This window comes from Pangasianodon hypophthalmus, chromosome 28 (assembly GCF_027358585.1).
Source record: "Pangasianodon hypophthalmus isolate fPanHyp1 chromosome 28, fPanHyp1.pri, whole genome shotgun sequence".
In the NCBI taxonomy this organism is placed as follows: Eukaryota; Metazoa; Chordata; class Actinopteri; order Siluriformes; family Pangasiidae; genus Pangasianodon; species Pangasianodon hypophthalmus.
Genome location: NC_069737.1, coordinates 6,719,858 through 6,739,169, shown reverse-complemented (window position 1 = coordinate 6,739,169; position 19,312 = coordinate 6,719,858). Strand labels below are relative to the sequence as shown.

Sequence of the window (19,312 nt, the reverse complement as noted above, 5' to 3'; positions counted from 1 at the left end):
ATCAATAAAAGAGAATAATAATAAAAAAGAAGAGAAGAGAAGAAATAAAAAAGAGAAAAGAACAGTAGAAAGTTGGGGAGAGAAGAAAAGAGAAGTGAAAAAGAAGAGAACAAGAAGAAGACAAGAGAAAAAATGAGACAAGAGAAGAACAAATGAGAATAGACAAAATGAGAAGAGGAAAAAATGAACAGAAGACAAAATGAAGTAGAATAAAAGAGTAAAATGAGTAAAAAAAAAAAAAGAGTAAAAAAAAAAGATGTAAATAAGAAAAACAAGAAGAGAAGGAAAATGAGATGAGAAAATTTAAAAAAGGAGAGGAAAAAAGAAGAGAAGAGAATCCTGACTAAAAAGGCTGCCTATCTAGGAAGCTGCCTTGTAACTGGAACACAACAACTGTCTTGCTTTTATTGTCTGCTGTATTCCCTCTGAAATGCATTCTTCATAAACACCCCTAACACACACACCACCACTTCTCTCTCTCCTTCACACACACACACACACACACACCATCATGCCGACAGATCCCAGTGGAGTGTTATGAGACATTCTGGCTCTGTTAATTGGCACATCAATAAGCCGCTCCAGGTTCCCTTAATGAGCATGGACCATAAAGACTCCACAGTGCACTCAGGCGAGAGAGGAGGGAGTGTTTAATGCAAAGTGTTTCAAGAGAGGAAGGAGTGTTTAACGCTAAGTGTTTAGAGAGAGGAGGGAGTGTTTAACGCTAAGTGTTTAGAGAGAGGAGGGAGTGTTTAACGCTAAGTGTTTAGAGAGAGGAGGGAGTGTTTAATGCAAAGTGTTTCAAGAGAGGAGGGAGTGTTTAACGCTAAGTGTTTAGAGAGAGGAGGGAGTGTTTAACGCTAAGTGTTTAGAGAGAGGAGGGAGTGTTTAACGCTAAGTGTTTCAAGAGAGGAGGGAGTATTTAACGCTAAGTGTTTCAAGAGAGGAGGGAGTATTTAACGCTAAGTGTTTAGAGAGAGGAGGGAGTATTTAACGCAAAGTGTTTCAAGAGAGGAGGGAGTATTTAACGCTAAGTGTTTAGAGAGAGGAGGGAGTGTTTAATGCAAAGTGTTTCAAGAGAGGAGGGAGTATTTAACGCTAAGTGTTGAGAGAGAGGAGGGAGTATTTAACGCAAAGTGTTGAGAGAGAGGAGGGAGTATTTAACGCAAAGTGTTTAGAGAGAGGAGGGAGTATTTAACGCAAAGTGTTTAGAGAGAGGAGGGAGTGTTTAACACAAAGTGTTTAGAGAGAGGAGGGAGTATTTAACGCAAAGTGTTTAGAGAGAGGAGGGAGTATTTAACGCAAAGTGTTTAGAGAGAGGAGGGAGTGTTTAATGCAAAGTGTTTCAAGAGAGGAAGGAGTGTTTAACGCTAAGTGTTTAGAGAGAGGAGGGAGTATTTAACGCTAAGTGTTTAGAGAGAGGAGGGAGTATTTAACGCTAAGTGTTTAGAGAGAGGAGGGAGTGTTTAACGCAAAGTGTTTAGAGAGAGGAGGGAGTATTTAACGCAAAGTGTTTAGAGAGAGGAGGGAGTGTTTAATGCAAAGTGTTTCAAGAGAGGAGGGAGTGTTTAACGCAAAGTGTTTAGAGAGAGGAGGGAGTGTTTAATGCAAAGTGTTTCAAGAGAGGAAGGAGTGTTTAATGCAAAGTGTTTCAAGAGAGGAAGGAGTGTTTAACGCTAAGTGTTTAGAGAGAGGAGGGAGTGTTTAACGCTAAGTGTTTAGAGAGAGGAGGGAGTGTTTAATGCAAAGTGTTTCAAGAGAGGAGGGAGTGTTTAACGCAAAGTGTTTAGAGAGAGGAGGGAGTGTTTAACGCAAAGTGTTTAGAGAGAGGAAGAAATATTTAACGCTAAGTGTTTAGAGAGAGGAGGGAGTATTTAACGCAAAGTGTTTAGAGAGAGGAGGGAGTATTTAACGCAAAGTGTTTAGAGAGAGGAGGGAGTGTTTAACGCTAAGTGTTTAGAGAGAGGAGGGAGTGTTTAATGCAAAGTGTTTCAAGAGAGGAGGGAGTGTTTAAGGCAAAGTGTTTAGAGAGAGGAGGGAGTGTTTAACGCAAAGTGTTTAGAGAGAGGAGGGAGTATTTAACGCAAAGTGTTTAGAGAGAAGAGGGAGTGTTTAACGCAAAGTGTTTAGAGAGAGGAGGGAGTATTTAACGCAAAGTGTTTAGAGAGAGGAGGGAGTATTTAACGCAAAGTGTTTAGAAAGAAGAGGGAGTGTTTAACGCAAAGTGTTTAGAGAGAGGAGGGAGTATTTAACGCAAAGTGTTTAGAGAGAGGAGGGAGTATTTAACGCTAAGTGTTTAGAGAGAGGAGGGAGTATTTAACGCTAAGTGTTTAGAGAGAGGAGGGAGTATTTAACGCAAAGTGTTTAGAGAGAGGAGGGAGTATTTAACGCAAAGTGTTTAGAAAGAAGAGGGAGTGTTTAACGCAAAGTGTTTAGAGAGAGGAGGGAGTATTTAACGCAAAGTGTTTAGAGAGAGGAGGGAGTATTTAACGCAAAGTGTTTAGAGAAAGGAGGGAGTATTTAACACAAAGTATTTACAAAGAGGAGGGAGTGTTTAATGCAAAGTGTTTATTTTAGCTTTTAGGGAATTGTGTTTATGGAGGAAGTAAAAACAGATTCCTGACGCACACTTCCATCTCCGTATGTGAGATTGCGTGACCCTGAGGTTAGTGTGCTCTTGCTAATGTGATTTAAAAAAGCGGCGCATGTGTGTGTGTGTTGGCTCTACATGGCATTCCTAATGAAACACAACGACACACTCGCTCACTTCCTACCGGGCCTCATGAGAGCAAACCAAACGCTCACCGCATCACTGATGAGGTCAGAGATCCCACAGCGCCCTCATTAGCATAAAGCCGGGCCTCTGGAGAGCAGCTGTCCAATCACACACCTTCACACACACACACATATATATATATATACACACACAAACACACACACAGATTGACACAAGGTAGGCGCTGGTATTAAATGCACATCAGAGTGTGTATTGAGGTCGGAGATGAGCTGCTAGCAGAACAACGAAGGGGTCAGAGCATCCGCATAATGAGCTCAGAGAGAGAGAGAGAGAGAGAGAGAGAGAGAGAGAGCGAGAGAGAGCGAGAGCGAGAGAGAGCGAGAGAGAGAGCAAGATCAAGCAGGACATAGAGAAAGAGGGAAGAGATAGAAAAAAGACAGGAAAAGACAGACAGAGACAAAGAGAGAAAGAGAAACAAACAGAGAAAGTGAGGAAGAGATATAAAGAGGGAAAAAAGAGGGATAAAGAGAGGCAGACATAATGAGAGAGACAGAGAGGACAGCAAGAGATGCAGCATGTAAATGAGAGAAAGAGATAGAAAGAGAAACACAGAGAGAGAGAGAGAGAGAGAGAGAGAGAGAGAATGTCTGTCATAAACAGAGTGTAAAGGATTAAGCCGTGTGTGACGTGTTTTATTGAAGGTCACTAGAGTGTGTAGTGCGCACTCCAGCTCCTAACAAGTGTCTCAGGCATCTCTGTGTTTTATGATATGGATTAGGCCGAGCCCTGATGCTCTTTAGCCACCATTTAACGCTGTTTTAAAGTCTCAGAGCGACACACACACACACTTAACAAATCAATCGTGTGAGAGCAAGTGTGTGTGTGTGTGTGTGTGTGTGAGAGAGAGAGAGAGAGACAGGGAGAGAGAGAGCTGAGTGAGCTGAGACCGACAGCCGCACTGGGGAACATCGACTAACGCAGATTACAGTCACACTCACATCACTGAGACACACTCACACACACACACACACACACAGTCACACACACACACACTTTTGACTAAGACATTACAGACAATAAATCAAATACAGAATGTATAAAGATAATTGTGTATTAAAATCGCACAATTATTTTTATTATTTTATACATTGCTGGTTTTCCTTCTCCATTTACTCATCTACCAGTGTAGCTGTCTGCCTTTCTATCTATCTATCTATCTATCTATCTATCTATCTGTCTGTCTGTCTGTCTGTCTGTCTGTCTCTTTCCATTCATTTATTCAACTATCTATCTAACTCTGTCCATAAATCTATAAATCTATCTATCTATCTGTCGTGTCACTGCTCAGGACTCATTCACGTCTCAATCAACACTGCGCATTGAACTACTTACTGTGTGTGTGTGTGTGTGTGTGTGTAGAATGAATGCCTGTGGTAATTAACTCTAATCTCCAGATCAGGTAATGATGGACAATCACACTGTGGCTGTTTCCCAAACCACAAACCTCACTCACTATAAAGGCCACATAAACACCATCATTAGCTCCCTGTGGACGTGTCTCAAACCACAAACGATACTGTAACTTTGCTAACACTCGTTTAGCCCGCGCTGCTTTCCCACAGCCCAAAGACCACCGACATCTAAAAAGGTTAAAGGTCACCGGAGTTTACATTTAGCTTTCATTCTGTTTGGTGTGTGTTGTACAGCTGTGGTGTGTATCGCTGCTCCGCTGGGACATGCTAACACATTGCTGTCAGCACGGAGGATAACAACGCTAACTGTTAGCATGCTAGGCTTGGACTTGGTCCCAGCTGTTAGAATTGGGTTAACTGCTAGAACCCAGGTTAGCTAGTGTTTGTTTTGGTTGCTAACTGATTTAGCATTTGAGTTAGCTAGGTAGCATTTGGGTTTGTCTTTGCTAGTGGAGTCCAGGCTGTTTGCTAGTGCATGGGTTATTGCTAGCAAAGTAGTAGCAGCCGGGGGGTTGACTATTAGCATTTTTGATTAGCTGGTAGCATTCCTGCTAGATATGTAGCTTTGATGATTTAGCACTGAAAAAACATAAAAAATAAAGCTAGATATAACTCTATTTTGGAAGGCAAATGGTTAAGCTGTGTGAGAAGTGTGTGTGTGTGTGTGTGTGTGTGTGACCCTTAGAAAATTCCATAAGTGTGGGAGGGAAAAGTGATAATCGCACTGCATTAAATTGAATTAACACACACTCAGGTGAGTGTGATGAGGGTCACCGACTTGCATGATGGATGGACGTCATCACCTCATCATCCTCACCTCATCATCCTGCGGCGAAATGCAGAAAGGACAAGAGACGAAGACAGAGAGAGAGAGAGAGAGGGGCGGAAATGGTGAAATAGAGGCGGCCGCTGGCACCCATGCTGAAAATTAATTTCTCTTTTATTTTATTCGCGCAGCATGCTTGAGTGAGCGAGTGTGAAGGGGAAACTCAAGGCTAAGATGCACACACACACACACACACACACACATGAATAAGTGCACTATTTATTTCGTATTCATGACCAGAAGCATATTGGAACACTGTCCTCACAACGCCATAGCTCAACAATGCACCGTTTGTCCTATAAAGTAGTGTGTGTGGTTTGGGACACGTCCACACGTCCGACTGATGCTGAAATAATATCATAATTTGAGTCATACTGATACATCGTCATTCCTTAGTCCGAGTGCACTCGTCTCACGTCTCTCATCTCACAGTCTGAATGTGTCGCGACCCAGCGTGGGAGATCCCGACCCGATCAGAGCAGACAGCTGTCGGCATTTTGAGCCCGAGAACAGAACGTTTCTCCACTCAAAATAAAGCGACACTCGTCTTTCAGCAGGGAAAGAGAGACAGGTTTCACTCTCTCACACTGGCAGCTGTGTGTGTAACCAAACACTGAGGGCTCTTACAGTACGAGTCCAAGTGCGCTACCGTCAGTAACCAAACCCTCACGTCACACCGTGTTCCTCCATCATTACTAATTTAATTAATAATACAGAAGTAGGACGGTTTTTAGCTTTCATTCAGAAGAAATGAAAACGTTTGCACTCATATGTACTACATTAATACCAGATTAATGATGGTATTATTTATATGCTTCTGATTTATTGAGAGTCCTAGAACCATGCTGTGAAGATTCTGGAACTTTGTGCCAAGTATTCTCCAACCTTCACACTGAGGATTCTAGAACCAAAAGAAAGTTCACACACACACACACACACACACACACACACAGGATTCTAGAAACTTTATACTGAGGATATTAGAACCTACACAGAAAGGATTCTAAATCCTTCACATGGTTGATTCTAAAACCTTCACACTGAGGATTCTAAACCTTTATAGTGAAGATTCTAGAACAGTAACAGTGAGGATTCTAAACCTTTAAAGTGAGGATTCTAGAACAGTACAGTGAGGATTCTAAACCTTTAAAGTGAGGATTCTAGAACAGTACAGTGAGGATTCTAAACCTTTAAAGTGAGGATTCTAGAACAGTACAGTGAGGATTCTAAACCTTTAAAGTGAGGATTCTAGAACAGTACAGTGAGGATTCTAAAACCTTTAAAGTGAGGATTCTAGAACAGTACAGTGAGGATTCTAAACCTTTAAAGTGAGGATTCTAGAACAGTACACTGAGGATTCTAAAACCTTTTTAAATGAAATATGTAGAACTACACACAAAAGACTTCACATAAAAACAGGTGGACACACACAGACAAATACTCAAACAGACAGGAATGTTCACGTTACTGTGACTATAAACAGACACGAGTCATTATCAACAAGATCAACACACTGGTCTTACTGTCAGAGAGAGAGACAGACAGAGAGAAAGACAGAGAGAGACGGAGAGAAAGGTACAGAAAGACAGAGAGAGAGCAAGAGAGAGAGAAAAACAGAGAGGGAGACAAACAGACAGATTTAAAACAGTCTCTAGATGGAGTCTGTTTAAAATCCACCATAATCCCCTACTACACAAACAGTGTGTGTGTGTACTGATATGCTACACACTTTTAAAATTCACACACTTTCTAATATTTAAGTGCCAGGTTACCCAGACAAGAGGAATGTGCGCTTACACGCATACACACACACACACAAACATACACACGTACACAAACACACACATACACACACTCCTGTCGTGTTTCTGGAGAGTGCAGTAAATTTTACAAGCAGCACTTAGCATGGTCGTCCAGATTGCACTTTAATTAGCTGTTAATCATCTATAGGACATAAATGACCGTGTACGTGTCCTGCTGCTCCATTAGCCATGTGTGCCTGACAGCGGGTGTGTCTCAGTACAAATCTCCCTCTGTAGCAGAGACGCACAGCTGACTCCACCTAATGCCAACTATCCATCATCACACACACGCACCCGCACACACACTCACATACACACACACGGAATACCACATCACAGTCTGACCTTTCAGAGTATACCTCATTCTGAGAGAGAGACAGAAACAGATAGACAGAAATGAAGTGGGTGTGGCTGTACATAAGGGGAGGGGCTACATAGAGAAATTAAGTAGTGGGCAGGTCTAATGTTGTGGGTGGAGCTGGGGAAGAAAAGCTGTAACACAAGGCTATACACCAGGGAGCTCTCAAAATAGAAGGATAGTGGGTGGGGTTGCAGTATTGATGTAGTGGTTGGTGCTCTAGAGTAATGGAAGTCTCTCTAGTGTAGTAGGTGGGGTTCTAGAGTAAGAGAAGGCTTTGCAGTGTAGTGGGTGGAGCACTAGATTAAGATAAGGCTTTGCAGTGAAGGGGGTGGAGCTAGGCTTTGCAGTGTAGTGGGTGGAGCTCTAGAGTAAGAGAAGGCTTTGCAGTGAAGGGGGTGGAGCTCTAGAGTAAGAGAAGGCTTTGCAGTGTAGTGGGTGGAGCTCTAGAGTAAGAGAAGGCTTTGCAGTGTAGTGGGTGGAGCTCTAGAGTAAGAGAAGGCTTTGCAGTGTAGTGGGTGGAGCACTAGATTAAGATAAGGCTTTGCAGTGAAGGGGGTGGAGCTAGGCTTTGCAGTGTAGTGGGTAGAGCTCTAGAGTAAGAGAAGGCTTTGCAGTGTAGGGGGTGGAGCTCTAGAGTAAGAGAAGGCTTTGCAGTGAAGGGGGTGGAGCTCTAGAGTAAGAGAAGGCTTTGCAGTGAAGGGGGTGGAGCTCTAGAGTAAGAGAAGGCTTTGCAGTGAAGGGGGTGGAGCTCTAGAGTAAGAGAAGGCTTTGCAGTGTAGTGGGTGGAGCTCTAGAGTAAGAGAAGGCTTTGCAGTGTAGTGGGTGGAGCTCTAGAGTAAGAGAAGGCTTTGCAGTGTAGTGGGTGGAGCTCTAGAGTAAGAGAAGGCTTTGCAGTGAAGGGGGTGGAGCTCTAGAGTAAGAGAAGGCTTTGCAGTGTAGTGGGTGGAGCTCTAGAGTAAGAGAAGGCTTTGCAGTGTAGTGGGTGGAGCACTAGATTAAGATAAGGCTTTGCAGTGAAGGGGGTGGAGCTAGGCTTTGCAGTGTAGTGGGTAGAGCTCTAGAGTAAGAGAAGGCTTTGCAGTGTAGGGGGTGGAGCTCTAGAGTAAGAGAAGGCTTTGCAGTGAAGGGGGTGGAGCTCTAGAGTAAGAGAAGGCTTTGCAGTGAAGGGGGTGGAGCTCTAGAGTAAGAGAAGGCTTTGCAGTGTAGTGGGTGGAGCTCTAGAGTAAGAGAAGGCTTTGCAGTGTAGTGGGTGGAGCTCTAGAGTAAGAGAAGGCTTTGCAGTGAAGGGGGTGGAGCTAGGCTTTGCAGTGTAGTGGGTGGAGCTCTAGAGTAAGAGAAGGCTTTGCAGTGTAGTGGGTGGAGCTCTAGAGTAAGAGAAGGCTTTGCAGTGAAGGGGGTGGAGCTCTAGAGTAAGAGAAGGCTTTGCAGTGTAGTGGGTGGAGCTCTAGAGTAAGAGAAGGCTTTGCAGTGTAGTGGGTGGAGCTCTAGAGTAAGAGAAGGCTTTGCAGTGTAGTGGGTGGAGCACTAGATTAAGATAAGGCTTTGCAGTGAAGGGGGTGGAGCTAGGCTTTGCAGTGTAGTGGGTAGAGCTCTAGAGTAAGAGAAGGCTTTGCAGTGTAGGGGGTGGAGCTCTAGAGTAAGAGAAGGCTTTGCAGTGAAGGGGGTGGAGCTCTAGAGTAAGAGAAGGCTTTGCAGTGAAGGGGGTGGAGCTCTAGAGTAAGAGAAGGCTTTGCAGTGAAGGGGGTGGAGCTCTAGAGTAAGAGAAGGCTTTGCAGTGTAGTGGGTGGAGCTCTAGAGTAAGAGAAGGCTTTGCAGTGTAGTGGGTGGAGCTCTAGAGTAAGAGAAGGCTTTGCAGTGAAGGGGGTGGAGCTAGGCTTTGCAGTGTAGTGGGTGGAGCTCTAGAGTAAGAGAAGGCTTTGCAGTGTAGTGGGTGGAGCTCTAGAGTAAGAGAAGGCTTTGCAGTGTAGTGGGTGGAGCTCTAGAGTAAGAGAAGGCTTTGCAGTGTAGGGGGTGGAGCTCTAGAGTAAGAGAAGGCTTTGCAGTGAAGGGGGTGGAGCTCTAGAGTAAGAGAAGGCTTTGCAGTGAAGGGGGTGGAGCTAGGCTTTGCAGTGTAGGGGTGGAGCTCTAGAGTAAGAGAAGGCTTTGCAGTGTAGTGGGTGGAGCTCTAGAGTAAGAGAAGGCTTTGCAGTGTAGGGGGTGGATCTCTAGAGTAAGAGAAGGCTTTGCAGTGAAGGGGTGGAGCTCTAGAGTAAGAGAAGGCTTTGCAGTGTAGTGGGTGGAGCTCTAGAGTAAGAGAAGGCTTTGCAGTGAAGGGGGTGGAGCTCTAGAGTAAGAGAAGGCTTTGCAGTGAAGGGGGTGGAGCTCTAGAGTAAGAGAAGGCTTTGCAGTGTAGGGGGTGGAGCTCTAGAATAAGAGAAGGCTTTGCAGTGAAGGGGGTGGAGCTCTAGAGTAAGAGAAGGCTTTGCAGTGTAGTGGGTGGAGCTCTAGAATAAGAGAAGGCTTTGCAGTGAAGGGGGTGGAGCTCTAGAGTAAGAGAAAACTTTGCAGTGAAGGGGGTGGATCTCTAGAGTAAGAGAAGGCTTTGCAGTGTAGTGGGTGGAGCTCTAGAGTAAGAGAAGGCTTTGCAGTGAAGGGGGTGGAGCTCTAGAGTAAGAGAAGGCTTTGCAGTGTAGGGGGTGGAGCTTTAGAGTAAGAGAAGGCTTTGCAGTGAAGGGGGTGGAGCTCTAGAGTAAGAGAAGGCTTTGCAGTGTAGGGGGTGGAGCTCTAGAGTAAGAGAAGGCTTTGCAGTGTAGTGGGTGGAGCTCTAGAGCCCTTTGTCAATAGGAAAGTTCAGAAAAACAGACCCTATAGAGATATTATGCTTTAGGAATAGGGAGGTTTAGATATAAAAAGGTATTTGATGATAAACACTTGTTGTGAGTGGGCGTGACCTATCGCCTGGGCAACCATAGCAATATGCCACACCCAAATTGATCATACACAGCTCCTAGTGCTTAATGACCTTGTTCTTTTACTATTTCTGCACGTCTGTGTCCAGCAGCTGTGTGTTGGGGGGTCCATAGTGTGTGTGTTTGGGGGTTCTGCGTCTGTGTGACAAACCCACGCAGAGGTGATTAATGAGGGAGTCACAGTCACATCAGCTCTATAATGATGGTGTGAAACAGGTCACCACACACACACACACACACACAAACATACACACATTTAACAGGAAGAAAGGGTGGTGAAAATGTGACCATGACCCGGTCATTAAATCCACACACTTATAACATGGTAATGAATATTTAAAAATGATCTGCGGTCAGAGAATCTGATTGGCTGAGACCAGCACAGCTGTCCAATGAGATCTGAGATTTTACTTCCACTTCCTGTGACACAGTGACAGTGATATAGTGATCAATTAGTGATTAATTGCTAGTCATCAAACTAGCAATGCCATTAGCAAGAATGTGTATGTCTATATGTTTATGCATATATCCTGTGTGTGTTTGTGTGTGTGTGTGTGCGCGTACCATGCGGTTGATGCGAACAAAGTCCTCTGGACTCTTTGCCCACGGCGGCAGCTCAACATCACACACCACCGTCCCATCATCCATCACTCCCAGGTTATAGTCGTTAGCGTTAATGAACATCTCTGGCAGGTAGAAGAACTCCGGGATCAGCTCCTGCAGAGAGACAGACAGACAGAAGTGTTATATATTCCACCTCTGACACTCTTCCTCTTTTAATCATCAGCATGATTCTCTGAGAGCGTGCGTGTGTGTGTGTGTGTGTGTGTGTGTTTGTGTTCCAGCCACAGTGAAGTGGAACATTAGTCATAAAAATTCGGCGTTTGTGAGGCTGCCATGTGTCAGAAAGAGACCCACTGCTGTGTGTTACAGTCATTATGAGTACATAAACACACAAACACACACACACACACACACACAGTACACATACCGACAGGACAAACCGGTGGCTCTGTTGTGGCATTTATTTATTTACCATCCAAGACAAAATTCTTCTGTCTGAATATCTTTATTCTATGATGAAATATTTCTATTCAAATGGGCGTGGTCTCTTCCAGGATGACTCCACCCCCATCCACAGGACACAAGGACTTACTGAATGGTTTGATGAGGATGGAAATGATGTAAATCATACGCTATGACCTTCCAGCTCATCAGATCTCACATTCGAACACCACCATCAATAAACTTTTGGAGAGAGCTGTTAGACGGTGTTCTCCATCACCATCAGCAAAACACCAGATCTTTTGCAGTGCTCATTGCTCCAGTACAGTTCCAGTGAGATGTAGAATCTCTGAAGCTGTTTGTCTGACTCATGGTGCCGCAACACCTTACTAACACACTTTGGTTTTTTTTTTTCTTTAATCATGTTGGTTTTTCCTTTAATTTGTCACTCTGCAAATAACTTCAGTGCAGTAGTGAATATTAAAAGAAAGTGAGCTTCAAAAATAATGGTGATCAGAAACAAGGAGCTCAAATATAGGGAGCTTCAGGTTTAGGAAGCTACAACAAAGCTTTTGGAATAGATTTTTTTAAATAATGTGTTTAGAAATACACAAAAGCTTGGAAATAATAAGCTTCTGAAATAGAGAGCTTTTAAAATAGGGAACTTTCCACATAGTGATTTGAAAATTATCTAACAGTTTAGAAATAGGGAGCTTCAGAAATTTTAAAATGAAGGAGTTTTAGCAAAAGGGATTTTCAGAAATAATGATGTTCAGCAATAAGAAAACAATGATTTCATGAAGCTGCCTTTGTTACATTTTACAAGGTGCAGAAGGCTGAACTTAAAGTCATGTAACTAAGTGCAGTGTAGCAGCAGCAGCTAATCCAGTTGTTAGTTTTAGCTTTGTTTGAATGACCTCTTGTTCGGCACTTCACAGGAGTGAGAGCGGCTAATTAGACGAACAAACAAACCCAGCTAGTGCTCCTTTTTTTCTTCCCTTGTTTCTGTGCTGCATCTCTTCAAAAGCCAGAGTCTAAAAAAAAAAAAAAAAAGGTCGTTGCCTAAAGACGAAAAAGTCTTTAAAACAAAAAGGTCGCCGCTTTACGATGGCACCAGGCGCCCCCCAGTAAATTTACCCCGTTTGGCTGGCGACGTGCCAGTAGGGTGAGTAGCGGGGTGGAGAAGGGGGGCTTTAGAAGGACCTATTATGTGCAGTGGCCCCTAAGCACAAAGGGTCAGAGGTGAAAGCCTGCGATGCAAAATCCTGTCATGCTGTGGGTCAGTGGAGAGGAGTTCCCCTTGGCCCTGGTTTAGGCCCAGTCTAATTCCCCTAAGGGCGAAACTTACGGTGCTAATGCTAACGCTAGTATTCCAGGGCAGAGGTCAGGGGTCAGAGGCTACCCTTGAGCTGGACTGGCTAGAGACTGACCATTTTTTTAAGCCATTATTGTTAACACTCTTTAGCCTCCAAAGGATTTTCTCCTCATTTCATTCACAGAAAAAAGTGAGAGAAAGGAGGAAACAGCATTTAAAGAAAAATAACAAAATAATAAAACAAAAGCATGAAGCACAGCTGTGTCAATTGCCAGGTTTAGTTATACAACAGTGAGGCCCAATACACTGATAATTCGCTTAGGAATTATATTCAGACTTTTAAAAATGCAGAAGGAAATGCTGAATACAGTAATGACTATAGCTGTAATAGTGACTACAGTAATGACTATAGCTGTAATAGTGACTACAGTTATGACTATAGCTGTAATAGTGACTACAGTTATGACTATAGCTGTAATAGTGACTACAGTAATGACTATAGCTGTAGCTGTAATAGTGACTACAGTAATGACTATAGCTGTAATAGTGATTACAGTTATGACTATAGCTGTAATAGTGATTATAGTTATGACTATAGCTGTAGCTGTAATAGTGACTACAGTAATGACTATAGCTGTAATAGTGATTACAGTAATGACTATAGCTGTAGCTGTAATAGTGACTACAGTAATGACTATAGCTGTAATAGTGATTACAGTAATGACTATAGCTGTAGCTGTACTAGTGACTACAGTTATGACTATAGCTGTAATAGTAATTACAGTTATGACTATAGCTGTAGCTGTAATAGTGATTACAGTTATGACTATAGAGGTAATAGTGACTACAGTAATGATTATAGCTGTAATAGTGACTACAGTAATGACTATAGCTGTAATAGTGACTACAGTAATGATTATAGCTGTAATAGTGACTACAGTAATGACTATAGCTGTAATAGTGACTACAGTAATGATTATAGCTGTAATAGTGACTACAGTAATGACTATAGCTGTAATAGTGACTACAGTAATGACTACAGCTGTAATAGTGACTACAGTAATGACTATAGCTGTAATAGTGACTACAGTAATGACTATAGCTGTAATAGTGACTACAGTAATGACTATAGCTGTAATAGTGACTACAGTAATGATTATAGCTGTAATAGTGACTACAGTAATGACTATAGCTGTAATAGTGACTACAGTAATGACTATAGCTGTAATAGTGACTACAGTAATGATTATAGCTGTAATAGTGACTACAGTAATGATTATAGCTGTAATAGTGACTACAGTAATGACTATAGCTGTAATAGTGATTACAGTTATGACTATAGAGGTAATAGTGACTACAGTAATGATTATAGCTGTAATAGTGACTACAGTAATGACTATAGCTGTAATAGTGACTACAGTAATGATTATAGCTGTAATAGTGACTACAGTAATGACTATAGCTGTAATAGTGATTACAGTTATGACTATAGAGGTAATAGTGACTACAGTAATGATTATAGCTGTAATAGTGACTACAGTAATGACTATAGCTGTAATAGTGACTACAGTAATGATTATAGCTGTAATAGTGACTACAGTAATGACTATAGCTGTAATAGTGACTACAGTAATGATTATAGCTGTAATAGTGACTACAGTAATGACTATAGCTGTAATAGTGACTACAGTAATGACTACAGCTGTAATAGTGACTACAGTAATGACTATAGCTGTAATAGTGACTACAGTAATGACTATAGCTGTAATAGTGACTACAGTAATGACTATAGCTGTAATAGTGACTACAGTAATGACTACAGCTGTAATAGTGACTACAGTAATGACTATAGCTGTAATAGTGACTACAGTAATGATTATAGCTGTAATAGTGACTACAGTAATGACTATAGCTGTAATAGTGACTACAGTAATGACTATAGCTGTAATAGTGACTACAGTAATGACTATAGCTGTAATAGTGACTACAGTAATGACTATAGCTGTAATAGTGACTACAGTAATGACTATAGCTGTAATAGTGACTACAGTAATGATTATAGCTGTAATAGTGACTACAGTAATGACTATAGCTGTAATAGTGACTACAGTAATGATTATAGCTGTAATAGTGACTACAGTAATGACTATAGCTGTAATAGTGACTACAGTAATGACTATAGCTATAACAGTGACTACAGTTATGACTACATCTGTAATAGTGACTACAGTAATGACTACAGCTGTAATAGTGACTACAGTAATGATTATAGCTGTAATAGTGACTACAGTAATGACTACAGCTGTAATAGTGACTACAGTAATGATTATAGCTGTAATAGTGATTACAGTAATGACTATAGCTGTACATAACTTTAATAGTAATTACAGTAATGACTGCAGCTGTAATGATTCATTATGTCAGTCTTCTGTAAAGGTGACATAAAGATATTATCTCAACTTAAATAAAGGCAATTTGGAGGGTTTTCCATGTTTTCCACTCAGCTCAAGTTCTGTCATTTGTGAGTGTCCGTCATGGTGTTACACTAATCCACACTGACAATGTGTGATGTGTGTTTTTGTCTTTAATCAGCTGTTAGTGTGTAATACGAGCCGCATGTTTTACTATTCAAGCAGCGCAATCAAGCAAACGTCCTGACGTCCTGTCCACATGCCGTAATGAGTACTTTAAGAAGTACAGGCACTTGTTATAGGTTTTGTAGGGGTCTCTGGGTGGTTATGCACAGTGTGTGTGTGTGTGTGTATGATGGAGAAAGTGAAGCGATCCGAGGTTCATGTCAAGGTTGGAAAAGTTCTGTTGGCTTTGATCAGTGAAGCTTGACGCTTTCAAGGCAGTGTGACATGGATTGGCTGTGAGCATACCTGTGCAGGAGTGTGTGTATGTGTGTGTGTGTGGAGCATGAATGTGTGTGTTTATGGAAGGGCAGAAAGCCATGCTCATTGCCCCACAGTGAGCTCGGGTTACAGAGAGGAAGCGTGCTCACGTCTAATCACGTAATCGTCTCCATATTGAAAGAACACGAGAGGAAAACCAAACACAACCTGATATCTGATTGACAGGAAGTAGGAGTGTGTGTGTGTGTGTGTCTGTGTGTGTGTTGGCAACCATCTCCCTGTGTAGTTGCATTTAGATGTATAATACGTGATTCATATGTGGAAGGTTCCTCGTCTAAAATTCCCGATTTAAAGTTCCCATGTGAGAGCTCACTAAACTACTGTTCCTGAGTTAGAGTTTCCGAGTGAAAGGAGGTTCCTTTAGTATGTAAAGCTGTATTTCACTGCATCTGGATTTTTATAACTGTAACATAATGCATGATATTTATACAAATTAGAAGGATAATATATTTATGTGTGTGTGCGTGTGTGTGTGTATACCTTCACGTCAGATGTGTCTCTCTGACAGTTCCTCCAGGCTCTGGCGATGGAGGAGAAGGTTCGGTCTGCGTGATCAAACTTCCCTCCTTGGAAGTTGAGGAAGAACGTAGTGAATGGCTCCTGGGGAGAACATGGACATCATCAGCACACAAACACACACACACAGTTCCTGGGCTGTGTTTAATTCCTTTCTATCATCACACCCTGGTCCACCTCCACTAACACCCTCATCCTTTAACCCTTCAGTCTCTTGTCTGTGAATTCATTCAGTATTCAAATTCAACATAAATTATTGGTTCCATCCCAAATGCGTTCAAAATCTATTTTAAGACGACTTCTTGTCCTCTCATCCTCTGTATACTTGTTCCTTTCATCTCCTCTTCCCCTTACCTTAATCCTAACTTCTTCTCTCTATTATCCACGTCCCTTGTCTCCGTGTCTGCCTATGTCCCATATCCTCTTTCTCACTTCTTGCCTCATTCACCTGTCCCGTTCCCTTCTCTGACTCCCTACTCTGTGTGTCCACCATCTTTTATCCCTTTCTCCCATCTGATCAGATAAAATATTCCTTTTTCCATTGCATTATCTCATATTTTCCCACTCACCGTAGAGACACTGGACTAGAACACATTATGAACATACTATCCACTTCCTGCTCTCTCTTGTCTCATCCTCTTGTCCCTCCCATTTCCCTTATCCATATCCTCATATCCCCTTCCCTTTGTCCCCTATAGAGGAGTGAAACACAGCCGCGTGGACTATAACACACTGTGTGTCCAGTGTTTTTAATTAGACTGCAATTCAATGGTGAAAATAAACGACCCTAATTACACAGAGGCTGATGAAACGAGTCTAGCACCCCTCTTCTCTGTCTCACTCTCTCTGTGCGTGCGTGCGTGTGTGTGTGTGTGTGTGATAAAGTGGCCGCACTGAGGCTGTTCACTGAAGAGGCTTTAGTATAATCCTGATAATAATGAGAGGGATCAATGTCACGCCTCTGCAGGAAGAGACCATGAAAACGACATAGTATAGCAATTATAGCCTTTAGAGTCCCCCTGCTACACACACACACACACACACACACACACACACACACACACACACAGTGTATACACACACCACTGATAGTGTACCCATTCTAAAGCTATCAACGGTATCTATAGGCAAAGTTTCTTGAGGAAAATTGGTTGTGTTGCATGTTAAATGGTGGTGTTTCAATTTTATAACCCCCTTCCCTGGTGCCCTTGCTCTCTAATCCCTTCCCCAGCTTTTCACATGCACACACAATACACTGCAATACACTGCAATAATTCTTTTTCAGAAATAAATGCTGACAGCATTCCCAAATATCCATCAATCCCTAATAATCTTAACATCTCCCTAATATTCCATAAATATTTTTGAATTCCTGAGTATTCCCTACACATTCTTCTAACATTTAGTAAATATTCCTCACTAATTGACTTAATAAAATATGAATTAGACTTGATTGCCACAAGTACCACAAGAATTACCATATGAATTCCATAAGAACTAACATTCCTAATAATCCTGTAAGGCTTCTTGAATGTTCCTGTAACATTATCCTAACAATCCTATACCATTCCTTTAATATCTCGCAAATATTTCTAACACTTTCCATTAAGCTCTCCTCACTTTATCAGAACTTTCTTTTAATATTCCCTGAATGCTCTTCAAATGATCCTGTAACATTCCCTGCAGCACATTCCCAGCCTTCCTTGCCATTTTCCCCTGTCAGGAGAGCTCTGTAAGCAGATCATTTTGTTTCTTTTTTGAAATAAATACTTAAAAGAAGGAAATCTGTCTGCTAATAGAACAAGACAATTTTAAACTTCAGTAAAAATGTCTAGAATTGTGTTTTATCATATTGCATAATGAGGAAAAAAATTACATAAATTTGATGGTATTGGATTTATTTTCCGCAGCATAAACACCGGATCTGTCTCAGTGTTGTATAATGGTGAATAATAAGCATCGGATTTGTGGACAATGTTGCATGCTTTTTTTTCCCTTTGTGCAATTTTACTCTACAGAATCACACAGATAGGTCTGCAGCCTCGTCCCTTTGTGTGCAGGACGTGGAGAGAGAAATGAAATATGCACACTGCATTTGTTAGCATGGAGATAAGGCCTATAATTCAGCATGGCATAAATCACTCCGAGACACACACACACACACACACACACACACACACACACACTATTATACACGGCAATTAACTGTCATATGCCTGTACAAATCATAAAATGAGTGCGGTATTTAAAAAACAGCACATCACAGTGGTTGTGGATGATTTGAAGCGTTATGATTGTGTGTAAAATGTGAAGTAGGAGTGGAACGATGATGCAATAATGATGTAAATATTTTAGCGCTAATTGAACATAATTGGCTTAACCATTAGAGCTAAAATGCAAATATGCCAACATAAAACTAAAACAATGGATTTAACGGGCAGGCAGTCTGTTGTGCAGGACATCCAACAGGGAATACTGTGTGTGTGTGCGTGTGTGTGTGTGTGTGTGTGTGTGTGTGTGTGTGTGTGTGTGTGTGAAAACTCACGATCCTCAGCAGCCACATCATGGTGAAGCTGGCCGTGGAATAGTGTGTGCCGTAGTGGAATTTGGGAACCTGCTCGTCTTCCCATGATTCATAGCGTTCGGAGAAGAAAGCAGCTCTCTTTGGGTTGAGGGCTCCGATTGGCTGAGAGAAAGAAAGCGAAAGAGAGAGAGAGAGAAAGAGAGGCGTCACAACAATATTTAAAGTGTATTCTGTGTTCTTTGCCCCTTATGCCCATCCCCTTCCATGATTCCCCGCAGCTGTGGCCTCATCCCCTATCCCTCTATCCCATCATTCCTTTCTCTGTCCTCTTCCTCTATCCTGCCCCATTCCCTTCTTTTTCTCTCCCTTCCACATGTGTGTTCATCATTCCCTGTCCTCTCATTTTCATCCCCATCTTGTGTAATATTTGGCTTATCCCTTGTGTCTCACTATCCACTTCTCCTCTATTCCCTTTCTTTTGTCAATGCTTCCTCTTATTCCTCTTTTTACTTCCTCCCTCCACCCTATTCTTTTTCCACTTTCTGTCCTATCTCTTTCTCTTTCCCACATTCCTGTCCCCTTGTCCCACTTTCTCCTCATCCTTTCCCTTAACCTCTTAATTTTTAAATCGCACCCTCTACATTATTCCCTTTCCCACTTTTCTGTCCCCTTGTCCCGCTTTCTCCTCACTCCCATTCCTACTCTCTTTCCCTTAACCCCTTAATTTTTACTTCTTCCCTCCACCCTATTCTCTTTACCACGTTCCTGTTCCCTTCTCCCACTTTCTCCTCATCCCCTAATTCCTAACTTTTGTCTCCTGTTCCTCTTCCCTCCTTCTCCCTTTACACTAACTCTTTAAGTATTTACTTCCTCCCTCCCCCCGTTCCATTG

The 19,312-nt window shown here is 42.2% G+C and overlaps 1 protein-coding gene across 2 annotated transcripts in view; it reads right to left on the bottom strand.

Moving 5' to 3' along the window:
- The window catches only part of lrba (LPS responsive beige-like anchor protein), a 202,997-nt gene that overhangs the window by 21,400 nt on the left and 162,285 nt on the right, over positions 1–19,312 (bottom strand). For both annotated transcript variants that reach the window (XM_053231068.1, XM_053231069.1), the window contains 3 exons: positions 18,443–18,583; positions 15,862–15,981; positions 10,711–10,863 (listed from right to left, as the gene is read on the bottom strand). In XM_053231068.1, the coding sequence (XP_053087043.1) occupies positions 10,711–10,863; positions 15,862–15,981; positions 18,443–18,583 (414 nt within the window). The remainder of the gene's footprint in view (positions 1–10,710; positions 10,864–15,861; positions 15,982–18,442; positions 18,584–19,312) is intronic.